Source organism: Trichoderma virens, assembly GCF_000170995.1.
Source record: "Trichoderma virens Gv29-8 chromosome Unknown TRIVIscaffold_1, whole genome shotgun sequence".
NCBI classification, from domain to species: domain Eukaryota; kingdom Fungi; phylum Ascomycota; class Sordariomycetes; order Hypocreales; family Hypocreaceae; genus Trichoderma; species Trichoderma virens.
In genome coordinates this window covers 691,642-704,502 of record NW_014013748.1, presented here as the reverse complement: position 1 = coordinate 704,502, position 12,861 = coordinate 691,642, and the positions used below count along the sequence as shown (strand labels likewise).

Below are 12,861 nucleotides of genomic sequence, written 5' to 3'. Positions count from 1 at the left end.
ATCGTGAGTTTTTTTTTGTGCGTGTGTCAGTCTTTGCTGGCTATGCTCGGCTATGAGGAGGGAACTTTGGTTTGCCGAAGGGAAGAAAGGAAGCCGTTTGCAGTGGTCTGTGTGACGCGAACGGTAAAATCCGGGAGCCGGTAATTGACGGCATTCAGAGAGCCCTACAATACCTAACAATACAGTAACATTATTCAAATAATTGTTTTAGCAGTGAAAATTTTCGTTATCAGTGTTGCGCGGAAATAGCAAAAAAGAAATCTATGATGTGCAAATATTTGGACGCGGTAAAAAGGGATTTGCGGCGGTGGTCACACGATTGTTGGCGCACCGCCCAGGGGGAATCAGGCGATGAGGATGCCGGTATGAAACCACATCGAGTAAGAGTAAGCCAGATATTAGTAGATAGACGCCTCTGCCGACAGACGAGACCGGGACAAGGGCAAGTACCGATGGGAGAGAGATTTTGCTGTGCAGTAAAACACAAGTGTGACAACACATGCATGATGCATCATGTACATACATGCAGGCTGTCGACTAATAGTACTCAGACTTGCTGTAGTATTGCTCTCTCTCTCTCTCTCTCTCTCCTCTCCAACGACTACCTAAGACTCAGCCCATGTAACCCATCCATTCACAGCCCGTATATTAACACGCAAATGAAACAGCCTCAAACCCTCTTCATAACCTCGGACCAGAAGCAAAAGCAACTTCCCTTACCCCACAAGCGCCCACAATCGAGGCCACCCTCCCCGCGTTCTCCCGTCGAATCGGACGCCGCGGCTAATTTCCCAGAGCGGCGCAAGTGGTTCGACCAGTGGCTCTACTATTATGTCGGTATGGCACCAAAATGCACATGCCATGCCAATGTGACGGAAGAGAAATTAAGCCATGGACACAAGTTTTAGTTCCGGGGGGGGGGGGGGGTCAATACCACTCACATGATTTTTTGTGGTTTCTTGATGGGAGAGAAGCTGAGCCACCACTTATTACATACTGGTTCCCCCTTTTAATATAGTTCTAGGTAGCTTGGTGGTGGCGGGAAGCTACAAAACAAAAGCCGACGTTCTTACACGAAGCTTCTCTCTCTGCACACCAACTTGTCGAGAAAGCTGCAACCACAGCAACAACAAAATAACAACGCTACATAATACCAACACTACAGAACTTGTTGCAAATATACATCCGTCTCCATTTTTGAATATACCCCTACAGCCCCTCTTCAAAATGAACTCGACTGTTCGAGGCTTCTCAACCGCGGCGAGAGTGCACCCGCCCTTTTTGCCACATCTCCGCCCATCGCCGCGCCGAGCCCCGATCCGACGCTGGTAAGCCTTCTCATTTACCTTGCTCTACTATACAACCACATAATACACACAAACAACAAAACAATCCACCAAAAAAAACATAAGAAACATAAAAAAAAACATGCTAATTAATAATTCGTTCAAAAGGCTAAAAACCGCCGTCGTAATCACTGCCGTCGGCTACGCCTCCAAATCCTACATCGACACCACCCGCGCTCAGCGCCGCGCAACTGCTCTGGCCCTCGAAAACGACTCCCTCGAGAGGCAGCGCATCATGGACAGCATGTACGGCGGGCGCGAGAGCCTGGAGGATCTGGAGAAGGGCATTGCAGAGTATGGGAAGAGGTAACCACTGAGGAAAGAAAAAAACCAACAACAACAACAAAAAACGAAAATCAATTTGTTATACACAAAATACGTCGAGGCATTCGGGTGGGGGGGATTTGCATCAGAGCCAAGGGGTGCCCTTGAGCGAGCATACATGGGACTGGGAGTTTTCATATATACACTGGCCGGGCATTATTATATTTCTTTTGTTTGATGGACTGAAAGGGACTGGGGGAAAGGAGTTTTCGTGGCTGGCATTATTCTACATCGACATATACAGATCCGCGGCAGCGGGCGAATTGATGGCTTCATCGCCAACTTCACTCACTTTTCGCCTTCACTTTCGTATTTTCTCATGCGAGTTCATTTTTCTCACATTTTCTTTTTCTCATACATACCAAACAAAACCCAGCCTGCATTCGCCATCCGTCGCAAATTTAGCACTTGAGGTATATGTTTCACCATCCTCAGTAGGCCGTCGCGACTAGGGAAAAAAAGGGTCAATGCTGTTCTCCTAGTTATTCACCTCCAATCAGGCTGGCCATCCCCGGGTCTAGAAAGCACGAAATTCTTCTGGCCCCAGCGCAAATATCGACGCCTCATATCCTCACTTCGCTCAGACTGACTTCACTCCCCCTCCACAGTTAGTACGTCGAGAGCAACCCAGCAAATGCACAAGGCTCACCGTTTCACCTCATCGCTAGCAAATTTCTCTCCTCAATCTCCGTCTTCTCCTGATAAATCGCTTCTCATGGGCCGCTAAGCTCTTTGCGCTTCATCTTGGACCTCGCCGACATGGCTTCTGCCAACTTTCTCGCGAATCCCTTGGAGACCTGCGCCACAAACTTGGGCCTGTGCATGACCTCTTCCATATAGTCATCCCAAGCGTCATAAGAGATGCCCTCGACAAAATAATCAATGATGATCTGCGACAGCTCCTTTTGCACCGCATGGCCGGGCTCCAGCGCCTCGTATCCATCCGCAAAGTCTCTCATTAGCGCCTTCTGCTGGTCCTTGTCCACAGACGAGCGAAACAAGGCGCGGTGCCCATCACCGATGCCCGTCTTGATGCACTTGAGAATAAATTCGCCCATGTGGCCGCTCAGGAACCGATCACATAGCTTATACACCTCTATATAGTCACGGAGAGGCGTGCGCAGCGCCTTGGCCTCGGGATTCTTAGAGGGGGCCGGCGGCGTGTGCGGCATGATGGATGAGTAGCTGTATGCCACGCCCAGGTAAAAGGCCATGTATCGGGGCTCGATGTCGTCAAAGCGAACCACGCCATCAGACTCGGTGAATGGCTTGGTCAGGCATGTTTCAAAGTATTCCGAGTGTTGCTTGAGGACGCTCGTGTGGACCTTGAATGTTTCATTCTTGCAGACGATTTCAACTGAAGGCTCGTCAGATCTGCGTTTCCCCCCCAGTTAGTTTCCAGCTGATAGTTGAAAAGCGTGGCATGTGACAAAACCGCCCATTGAGAAGACAGATAACGAGAGAAGAAAGAAATAATGGGCACAAAACTATCGGCATCATTTGAACGATGCCAAAAGGAGCATGGAAATGGGTACATACGCGAGGAGCCAGGCCGTGCGATAATCGGCGAGAAGCACCGACGTGGTTCTATCATCTGACTGCGCGGCTCTCGCTCTCTTTTTCGCCGGCGCCATAGCAAGAAGCAGGCGGCCAAAAATACTATCGACGCGAATTGTATTTGCTATAGAGAGGGAGAGATGGAACGGTTCGAGGTAGGAGAGGTGCGTTGCCTCTTTGGTGGTGGGCGTGAGCCTTGGCGGGAGTGGGAGTTGTGGTGCGTGCCTGAGTGAATTCTTAACCGCCTGGAGATATTTAACCCTGGGTTAGAATGTTTCGGGCCTCAAGCGGCCATCTCTATCTACCCCGTTACGAGGGTAAAGTGAATGGTCGATAATGGGGCCCCAACGGTGGGTGGTGGGTGAATCTCTCTTTGCCGGAGCTTCAGACGAAGCACTCCGGAGAGGGCCAGCTGGCTGCCAGGTGCCAAAGAAACATGCCAATTCACAAGCATCTCCAGCAAGGCACCAGGGGCTTTTAGTGAAAAATGACAGATTTCAGGGCACATTGGCCTCCCCTGGTTCCCATTTCTTTTCACCTTGTGCTCTGCCATCATCGTGCCCTGACCTTGCGAATCACCACCTTGCTTCCCTCAAGGTCCCAGCCAACCCCATCAGTCTGCTTCAAGTCTAACCACTTTGACCCCGTTGCCTTTTCCAAAAAGTCCAATTCGACGGAAAAGTAGCTTTTCCCAAAGCATTTGAGCGTGTGCATCCTCACATCGCCCTCGGCCCATTCCATTATCCTTGCCCGATGCCCGTCTACGCTCCTCTTCACTTTCTGGAACACGACATAGTTGTCGTGCGTCAACGCCATCAATGCCGCGTTTACTTTGGAGTCTTTTAGCTCGTATCTCTGCCGCAGTGCAAAGGCTTCTGCCAACTCCCCGCGTCGACAAGCCGTATCCAGCACCAGATAGCCAACTACCTCTTGAAGTTCGACAGATGTGAGAGGCTGCTGCGGGTGTATCGAACGAAGCAGATGGAGAATGGCCGGATGATAGGATTCTGGATGCTTAACTAATATGGAGAGTCGAATGCAGAAAAGATAGGCCTGGACTGCGAAATCATCAGCTCTCTTAGTGGCAACGATGCCCTCTCTGAGTTTTCTTAGAGCAGCCATGACATCGGAGAGAGCCTTGGTGTTGGCAGGGCTCTGAAGCTTTTCATGGTCGACTGTGGGCAGAATCATTCGAGAGCTGGCGGGAGTGGGATCTGGACTTTTTGATGAGATTTCTAATGACGAGAATCTCCGAAGCAGTTCATCCCGCTGACCTGCATCGGAGCAAAACGTCATGTAGCGCTCTACTATCTTGGTATAGTAGTTCTCTTGCGTCTTTAAATCCAATAACCTAACACGTGGTGGTTAATTATGCGTCCTTGGTCACACACGTGTTGACCATCGTCTAACCTGGTGTCGCCTTTGGATGGAAGCCCGATGCTTTCGAGAGGGTCTTGCTCGACGGGCTTGAGGCGACCCCACGGGCCCGATGGATTTCTGCCACCTTTATGCGGCATTATGAGATGGACATGGGCGTGTGTTTACTGAGAGAAAAGGAACAGGCCATGAGGAGGAATGTGCAAGTAAACAAGACGTCTGAAGTTCCCCGCCAGGGAAGCTGCAGGCAGTGGGGCTTATCTAATCAGGTATTGAATTTGATGCTGCCAGAGCAGGAACAGCCTCGAGGCTCCAATACTTTAGCCAAACATGTACTTACAGAATGTAAAGTCTGGATGAAAAAGTGGCAAAAGTCGAAATCGTTTATAATAAAATGCCATGATTTCTATCTTTATCAATGCCTAATTTTGATTATGGGAACTTGAGGTTGTTCCAACTAGAAACCTATTTCCCCAGGACGAACACATTCTCATACCCTGAATCTCCTTCACATCATCACTCATAAGATAGGTAATTAGCACATATAGTATCTCATTGGATACTACCTCCGCATGGCATCTCCGTGACCCCAATTCGATGCACAAGTCGGGCAACCATGCTCGTATTTGCTGACCCCAACCGCCAAGGAGCTGCGGGAAACATCGGCAGAGAACCACTGCAGGGGGCAAAATCGTTGGCCGAGGCTGTACTCATCCAGTCAGGACGGAGGGCGGAATGCATCAGCATTATGTACAAGTATGTAAAAATTATCAACCCCAATTTCCGGAAGCCTTGATCTAAATAAGCGGTGTATGCATTACTTCACCCCGTGGGCACGTCCATGTGGTTGCTTTTATAGCATTGCCCTTCCGAATGGCCGGCCTCCCGCTCCGGGACGGGTCAAAAGTACCTGCATTGGAAGAAATCGGGACGGACAGGCCCCATCTTGGAATGTTTTGGCTTCCCCAAATATCCACAGTCATGGCTGTTTGTATGCTTGTAGCATCGCCTCCCGATGACATGCGGAGTAGGAGTAAAATACGGGGGGAGAGGGATTGGAGTGAGCGCTCCATGGGGTGAACGCGTCTGGTGCTGATTTGCATGTGTGACAGGTATGAATGAATGTCATTGAAGACGCAACTATCTATTTAGCCTGGCGAGCTCAGGTTCAAAATAAATAATAAAAACTAACACAATACGTATTGTATTGACACAAAATGCCAATTCTAAAACTCTTCAACGAGTTACTCCAACAAACCAATGAAACCGCCGCCATTTCCCCCCATAAGCAGCCTCGTCCCGCATGTTTCCGTTGCGCTCCCCGAAGCTTCGGCTACGACAGGAAGAAGCTGCCGGCAAAGAGGAGCAGCTCTGAGGTCACACGCTTTGGAGCTATTACCAGCGCCCCGCTCATCCCCTCTTAGTTTCTACAGTACATCTACATCAGATCTGCCATCGCCAACCTCTTCTCTTCTTCTTCTTCTTCTTCTCCTTCTTCTCCCTTCATCGCCCCTGCGCCCGACTGACGACTCCCAATTGCTTATCACGGCAGCCCCTGTAAGTGCCTCTGCCTCTCTCATGACGCCCCTGTTTTCTACCCTGTTTTCTGCCCTCTCCCTGCCCCTCACACATCCCACGTTGCCCCTCCATCGGGCGCATCAGCCCCACCATGATGTCTCTCAGCAGCTGCAAAATCGGCAGAGCATCTCGTTGCGCGACAGGACATCGAATGATGGAGACCAAGCTGGGAGATGCGGAATAGGGGCAACACGAGCAAATCACCGAAACCGAGAGAGCGACCGGGTGATGATAATGGCGATTGCAATGGGCAGACTGCAATCAATTGGAATGCTCGACCGCACGAGGCATATCGCAAACCTCCCACAGCCAATGGCATCTCCACCTGCGACACGCTGATTGCGCTATCGACGAGCCGTTGAGCCAGTCAGGTCCGGCATTTGGAGCAAATCTCTCAGCTCGTCCCGTCCGTCAACGGAGCTGCCCCTCCCTGGCCCTCATTATCGATAACTCAGTCGGTCAATTACGCTGAGCCTTGCGCTTGAAAAACCCCGCGCTCTTACGAGTAGCAATTACCATGCAGCAATTCCATTAGCTTTCTATTTTTTCACCTCATTTTATCTCCTCCTGCGTTTCACAGACGAAATCGTATTTAGGACGCCCCCGTTGCTGACCTGTCCTCCCGCAACTTTACAGAAACCATCTCCTCTACTCTCCTACGAATTTGCTTCACCACAATCTATTTCATAACCTCGCAAAAATGGGTGCTACCGAAGTCCTGAGCCGCAAGACCGGTGTCATCGTCGGCGATGACGTCCTGAGACTGTTCGAGTACGCTCGCGAGCACAAGTTTGCCATCCCCGCCATTGTGAGTTTACAAATGAGCCTCTTTTTCTCCCCCATTAGGTGGCTTTGCAGCTAATCAGGTGTCCTTCAAGAACGTCACCTCCTCTTCCACCGTCGTTGCTTCTCTTGAGGCCGCTCGTGATGCCAAGTCCCCCATCATCCTGCAGATGTCCCAGGGTGGTGCTGCTTACTTCGCCGGCAAGGTAATTTAAAAACCTCATTGGACCTCTAGATTTGCGCGTGCTCCAAGATGAAGTTGCTAACTTGGGAATCAGGGTGTCGACAACGCCGACCAGGCTGCCTCCATCGCCGGTGCCATCGCCGGTGCCAACTACATCCGATCCATCGCCCCCGCCTACGGCATTCCCGTCGTCCTCCACACCGACCACTGCGCCAAGAAGCTCCTGCCTTGGCTCGATGGCATGCTCACTGCTGATGAGGCCTACTTCAAGGCTACCGGCGAGCCTCTCTTCTCTTCTCACATGATTGATCTGTCTGAGGAGCCCGTTGACTGGAACATTGAGACCACCGCCAAGTACCTGAAGCGCGCTGCCCCCATGAAGCAGTGGCTCGAGATGGAGATTGGCATCACTGGTGGTGAGGAGGACGGTGTCAACAACGAGGATGTCGACAACAACGCCCTCTACACTCAGCCCGAGGATATCCTCAACATCTACAACACCCTCTCCCCCATCTCCCCCTACTTCTCCATTGCCGCTGGCTTCGGCAACGTCCACGGTGTCTACAAGCCCGGCAACGTCAAGCTGCACCCCGAGCTGCTCGGCAAGCACCAGGCCCACGTCAAGGCTGCCATCAGCGCCAAGGAGGACAAGCCCGTCTTCTTCGTCTTCCACGGTGGCTCCGGCTCTTCCAAGCAGGAGTACCTCGACGCCATCAGCCACGGTGTCGTCAAGGTCAACATGGACACCGACATGCAGTTCGCCTACCTGTCCGGTATCCGTGACTACGTCCTCAACAAGAAGGACTACCTCCTGACTGCCATTGGCAACCCCGATGGTGATGACAAGCCCAACAAGAAGTTCTTTGACGTAAGTTTTCCATCACTGCTACCTGTGACACAATATGTCGAGCCTAATGACTAACTGCCGCCATATAGCCCCGTGTCTGGGTCCGCGAGGGTGAGAAGACCATGTCCAAGCGTGTCGCCGAGGCTCTCAAGGACTTCAACACTGCTGGCCAGCTCTAAATGTCGTTCGCTTTGCTTCACAATGGGACATTGCTTTGAGAGACAAGCTTCCAAATATTTTGTAGGATCCTACCTAAACCTCTAGAATACTCTTACGTACCTATTGGTATGCGCAGAAGGGAAAGGGGGCACCGCGAACTGGCTTTATTCGTCAGCAAAACGATGAAAAAAAGGAAAAAGAAATGATACCAAAAAAAGTTGACAGAATTCAATGATTAAAAAAATCCAAGAGCAAAAAAAAAAAGTAATCTTCATCTCTACATTAAAAATGTTTACTCTCCGTGAAACCATAGGTAGCGTACTCAAAAAAAAGGTAGCTGGTGACCCATCATTCCTCTGGTGTAATCCCGTCTTTCCAAGATTTATTCCTTCCCCTCCCAAGTACGCTGCACGCCGCAAACACATCCAAAGGTCCCGTTATATTCGCCCAAGTCAGCTCGGTTCTTGATTTAACCCTCGCATTGCTTTTTTTTCCCTTTTGATGCCCTCTGTTTTTGTTTATATATAGAATATATAGAAATCGAAACGCGCCGTCTAATGTACTTTGCTCGTAAGCTGCTTTACTGACCCAGAAGCTCTTTCTCGATCTGCGCAACCTGCTCGTCGTTGAGCTGCTCGGCCTCTGCCTTGGCCGCCTTGGCAGCATCGAATCTCCACAGACCGCCCGTCTTGTCCTTGTCGCCGTCCAGGGGCACGCCGGCGGCCTTGCCCAGCAGCGCAAGGGTCTCGTCCTCTGTGACGGCGTTGAAGTACCTCCGCTCCCAGGGCTGGCCCTCGGCGGTCTCCTTGGAGCGCTGGTTGCGCTGGGCCTGCTCGATCTTGGTCTTCTCGATGGAGACGGAGTCCATGTCGCCCTTTTGGATGGCCTCGGCGACCTTGCTCCAGGCGCGGCGGGACTCGAGGGGGTGCTGCTTGTCGAGGTCTGCGAGGGCGAGCTTGGTCTGCTCGGTGCCGGCGGCGTCGTACGTGGACACCAGCGTGGACTTTGAGTTCTTCTTGGCGGGGCCCTGGTAGATTTCGAATTCCTTGGTCCACTGGCCGGTCACGTTGTAGAGGACGTCCTTCTCGTCGCCGGTGGGGAAGACGGAGGCAATGACCGTGTTCTTCTTACCAGACAGCCAGCCCTTTCCGCTGTAGTCAATCTTGGCAGAGAAGCCGCTGGAGCTAACAATGGTACTTGAGCCGTCAAGCTCGACAAAGGGGGCGCCGAAAATGAGGCCCTCGATGTGGAGGGAGGGCAGTGTGATGAGGTAGCGCTCCAGCTCCTTGTCCTCTCCGGAGCCGATGGGGATGGTGAGCACGGCGTGGCCAATCTGCTTGACAATGATGGTGCTCTTGAAGGTGGCCTTTTGAGCATTGTAGCCCTCGAGCTGAATGCCCGTCTTCTCGTTTCGCACGCAGTAAGCCGTCGCGGGCGGGTGGTGACTGACCTGCTCGGAGATGAGCGTCGTCTTGCCGGCCTCGTCGTTCCAGCTGCCCAGGAAGAGCTCGCCGAGGAAGGGGTTCAGGGGCTTCTTCTCGTTGCCAAACTGCTCGCTGCGGCTGGCGTACTGGTGCTTGAGGGTGGAGAGGAACCACTTGAGGACCAGCATGGCACGCTTTGCGGGATCGGCCTCAGCTGCGGCGGCAATGAGGATGGGCGGGTGCGTAGCCCAGTAGGAGGAGAACTCGGTGAGGGACTGCGACGAGAGGATGAAGGGAGGGGCGGTCAGGGAGGAGAGATCGCCATTGAAGGAGGCGATGGACTGCAGGTTTCGACGGTTAGCCGGGGGCTTTCAGTGCAATTGACGGTGCGATAGAGGGTTGGTAGTTACCTTGAGGAAGGCCGACCAGCTGCCGCTGTTTGCTTGTGCTTCCGCCATCTTGGATCTAGTGTTGATTTATCGTTGGTGTCGTGAGGATGAGAAGAAGCCGGAGGAGAGCAGTCGAAAGACGATGCCTATTAACGGTGCGGCGTGGGGTTTTCGGCGTTGTTGGCTAAGAAGCGGAAAGCTACCTAGTTGAGCGCTAGGCGGAGTTGATGATGGGCGACTAAAAGGATAAAATACTGGTAGCGGTACCAAGAGGAAGATTACAATAAAGAGATGAAAGATCAAAAGAGGCAGCCAGAAGGGAGAAGAGGAATGCGGACTTTGTCTCAAAGGTTTTGAGATGAGCTCGTTGGGGTTCTAATAATTAAAGGAGGCAAGCCCACAATCCGGGTGTGTGCAGGCCTGTTTTGGGACTAGCAAGTGATGGGGTACGTTGTATTTTTGGTTGACAGTCGAGATGCTGTTCATGCAGCAGGTTTGCTGTGGCTACGGAGGATGTACATGCATGTACGCAATATGGAATTAATCTTGGTGGGAAAAGCAGGGATGCGGGCGTTTGAGAAGCACCTTGATTTCTCCATTGGGGAGCGTGTAGGCGATGCAAGGCACCGTCCAGCAGGACATTCACTGGAAGCACAAGCGGCAAAATGCCCTGGAAATGCCCTTCAGCACGTCACTGACTTTGGCCACGCGACAAGCCTCCATCGTCATCAGGGGAGATCGATGTACCGGACTGGGTGCGTGCCGTGTGGGGTGCGTACCGCAGCAGGCAAGGGCAGCGCTGGAGCAGCCCGCGATTGGGCGGGTTTAGGGCCCTAAGGTGCGAGCTGTGCAGGGCTGGCGGAATACGAGTACGAGCTTGGAGTGCAGCATTGTATTACTGGATGGATGGATGTTGTCAGCTCTCCCAGGGCTGGACTCTCAGTGGTGCTAAGCTGCGACTCCATCCCAGGAGGGCTCCGGATTCCGGGCTGTTGATTACTCGTACATGTACTCCGTAGGTACTGTAGTATTCCTGCATGGATTCTGTTGTGTGAAATGGATCAATGTGATAAAGACCCCTGAGGGAGGTGAGATGCTTATTGGGAATTATGCCAAGGACCGACCCGTTGGTTCGCTGTTGAGGCTGCCTCTCTGTCAAATTAGCATTGGTTTAGCGTAGGACCTGGTGTGCAAGCAGAAGATGGACGGGACATAATGATTTCACAGCAACCAACCCCCTGTTCCTACAAAGATTCCCAAAGCTGCGCCAACAATTTGCGGACTCGGTCGCAGTTCCGGACATCTCATGACATTCACAGCAGAAGCCGGCTGAAACACCAATCTAGCGTGATTTCATATCAAGGCAGCTTTATTGATAGATAGTGATTCATGGATGCTATTCCAATTCCACCCTGCACTCTGAGACTTCAAGGTAACCTCAACTTGGGACTTTGTGCTAGTCTGCCTTAGTAACTTAGTACCCGGGTGCTCGCGTGAGCTTGTCTCAGCTATTCTGGAGACTCAGCTGGGACAGGCCGTAAAGTGAGCTGTATTGTGTCGATCACACTCGAAGAATCACATGAATAACTATAATCACATCGAACACAGACATTCCCTTATTCGATGATGTCGGGCCAAATCTTTAATCCAAGTATGTACAGTACCTGAGAGCACCCCAGCAGCCCTCCCTGGCGGGTCTACGTTGGTCCGAAAATCGCCCCTGTTGTTCCGGCACGGCGCCGTCTCTCAACTTTTGGCCCCATCATGTCATCCGCCTTCCCAGATGCTCGCGTCACTCCATCAACTCGCCGAGCCTCTCCATATCTGTGACATCTGCGACGACGCACAGCCCAGCGAGCCGCGTCACCGCCTGAAACGCTTTGCCTAGGTCGTTCTATTCATTTCCCACATAGTGGCGGGAATCCTGTGGAAAGGCGCCACTCCAACAGCGGAAGCTGTGGGTGGCCCCAATAGGCCGGAGCCCATAATGTCGCAGCCTCCCGGACAGCCTCGTCTTTCACCCCAGTTCTGCTTCTCGTTTGGCACGCTTCGTGGTTTGTTGCCCCTCGGGGTTGCGGTATGGTCCGACATTGCGCTTACTCTCACTGTCCAGATTTCCTGCGGCTGTCTCGATCATCAATAGACGACTCCATTACCCAGAATCTCAATGCTCTGGTAACACCGGCTCGGACGGGTTTCGATCCTGGCTCAACTTCGAAACGTACCCCGCGATCATTTGCCGAGCCGATCGACGCCGAAGCATGCCAGTCGTTCAAAGAGAAAGTCTTGTTCCCTTCGTGGAAGGCTAGAGCCGAAGTGCTCAGCTATTGTGGCATCGTTGCCACTAGCCCGGACCCCGATGATCCGGAGGCTACCATTTTAGAACTGGAGAAGCAGCGAGATCGCGAGCGGATTGTCGACGAAAGACTGGATCCGTATTCCGGACGTTTCTTTCCCCGAGAAGCTCGTACCCAGTCCCTCGCCCTCCTAATGCGACAGGAACGAGCTGTAGAGAACATTGTGCGTAGCAGAACTTGGGAAGTCATACAGGGCAGATGTGGTGGCTCTGGCCAGAGCTGGCAAGATGCCATGAGCAATTGGGAGGCAACACAGAAGCTCAGCCAAAGCGATGACCGCCGGGCATCATGACAAGGGGTGTGATGAGAACCTCCACTGACGATGTAGCATGCACATGTACGATTTTGAATGTAAAACGAAGGTATGGATTGGAATATAGACGCCAATCTTGTATATACATGGAAAAGTGCACCAATAGGACAATGTGCACTCTGTACAATAATATAACACGAACCCCCTCTTGCCATTAGTACCAGGTATTTACTCAGAGTTACCTTTTGTATATTAATTCTAGTAGTCAATTTTATACTTTGTG

At 51.9% G+C, this 12,861-nt stretch overlaps 6 protein-coding genes across 6 annotated transcripts; 3 read left to right on the top strand and 3 right to left on the bottom strand.

Moving 5' to 3' along the window:
- Positions 1-1,042: 1,042 nt before the first annotated feature.
- On the top strand, positions 1,043-1,960 carry TRIVIDRAFT_85635 (uncharacterized protein; the record flags this gene model as incomplete). The annotated part of the gene is made up of 2 exons (XM_014105690.1): positions 1,043-1,328; positions 1,455-1,960. The coding sequence occupies 2 exons, from the start codon at positions 1,228-1,230 to the stop codon at positions 1,654-1,656; spliced, it is 303 nt and encodes a 100-aa protein (XP_013961165.1).
- Positions 1,961-1,992: 32 nt separating this feature from the next.
- On the bottom strand, positions 1,993-3,304 carry TRIVIDRAFT_175713 (uncharacterized protein; the record flags this gene model as incomplete). Its single annotated transcript, XM_014105689.1, has 2 exons — positions 1,993-3,044; positions 3,210-3,304. 2 exons carry the CDS (start codon positions 3,302-3,304, stop codon positions 2,384-2,386), a joined length of 756 nt encoding a protein of 251 aa, XP_013961164.1.
- A 475-nt stretch (positions 3,305-3,779) lies between these two features.
- On the bottom strand, positions 3,780-4,757 carry TRIVIDRAFT_72964 (uncharacterized protein; the record flags this gene model as incomplete). Its single annotated transcript, XM_014105688.1, has 2 exons — positions 3,780-4,578; positions 4,638-4,757. The coding sequence occupies 2 exons, from the start codon at positions 4,742-4,744 to the stop codon at positions 3,780-3,782; spliced, it is 906 nt and encodes a 301-aa protein (XP_013961163.1).
- Positions 4,758-6,882: 2,125 nt separating this feature from the next.
- Positions 6,883-8,175, top strand: TRIVIDRAFT_33817 (uncharacterized protein; the record flags this gene model as incomplete). The annotated part of the gene is made up of 4 exons (XM_014105687.1): positions 6,883-6,990; positions 7,061-7,171; positions 7,244-8,017; positions 8,086-8,175. 4 exons carry the CDS (start codon positions 6,883-6,885, stop codon positions 8,173-8,175), a joined length of 1,083 nt encoding a protein of 360 aa, XP_013961162.1.
- Positions 8,176-8,735: 560 nt separating this feature from the next.
- On the bottom strand, positions 8,736-10,037 carry TRIVIDRAFT_33926 (uncharacterized protein; the record flags this gene model as incomplete). The annotated part of the gene is made up of 2 exons (XM_014105686.1): positions 8,736-9,920; positions 9,990-10,037. The coding sequence occupies 2 exons, from the start codon at positions 10,035-10,037 to the stop codon at positions 8,736-8,738; spliced, it is 1,233 nt and encodes a 410-aa protein (XP_013961161.1).
- Positions 10,038-11,955: 1,918 nt separating this feature from the next.
- On the top strand, positions 11,956-12,617 carry TRIVIDRAFT_34020 (uncharacterized protein; the record flags this gene model as incomplete). The annotated part of the gene is made up of 2 exons (XM_014105685.1): positions 11,956-12,022; positions 12,082-12,617. 2 exons carry the CDS (start codon positions 11,956-11,958, stop codon positions 12,615-12,617), a joined length of 603 nt encoding a protein of 200 aa, XP_013961160.1.
- Positions 12,618-12,861: the final 244 nt, after the last annotated feature.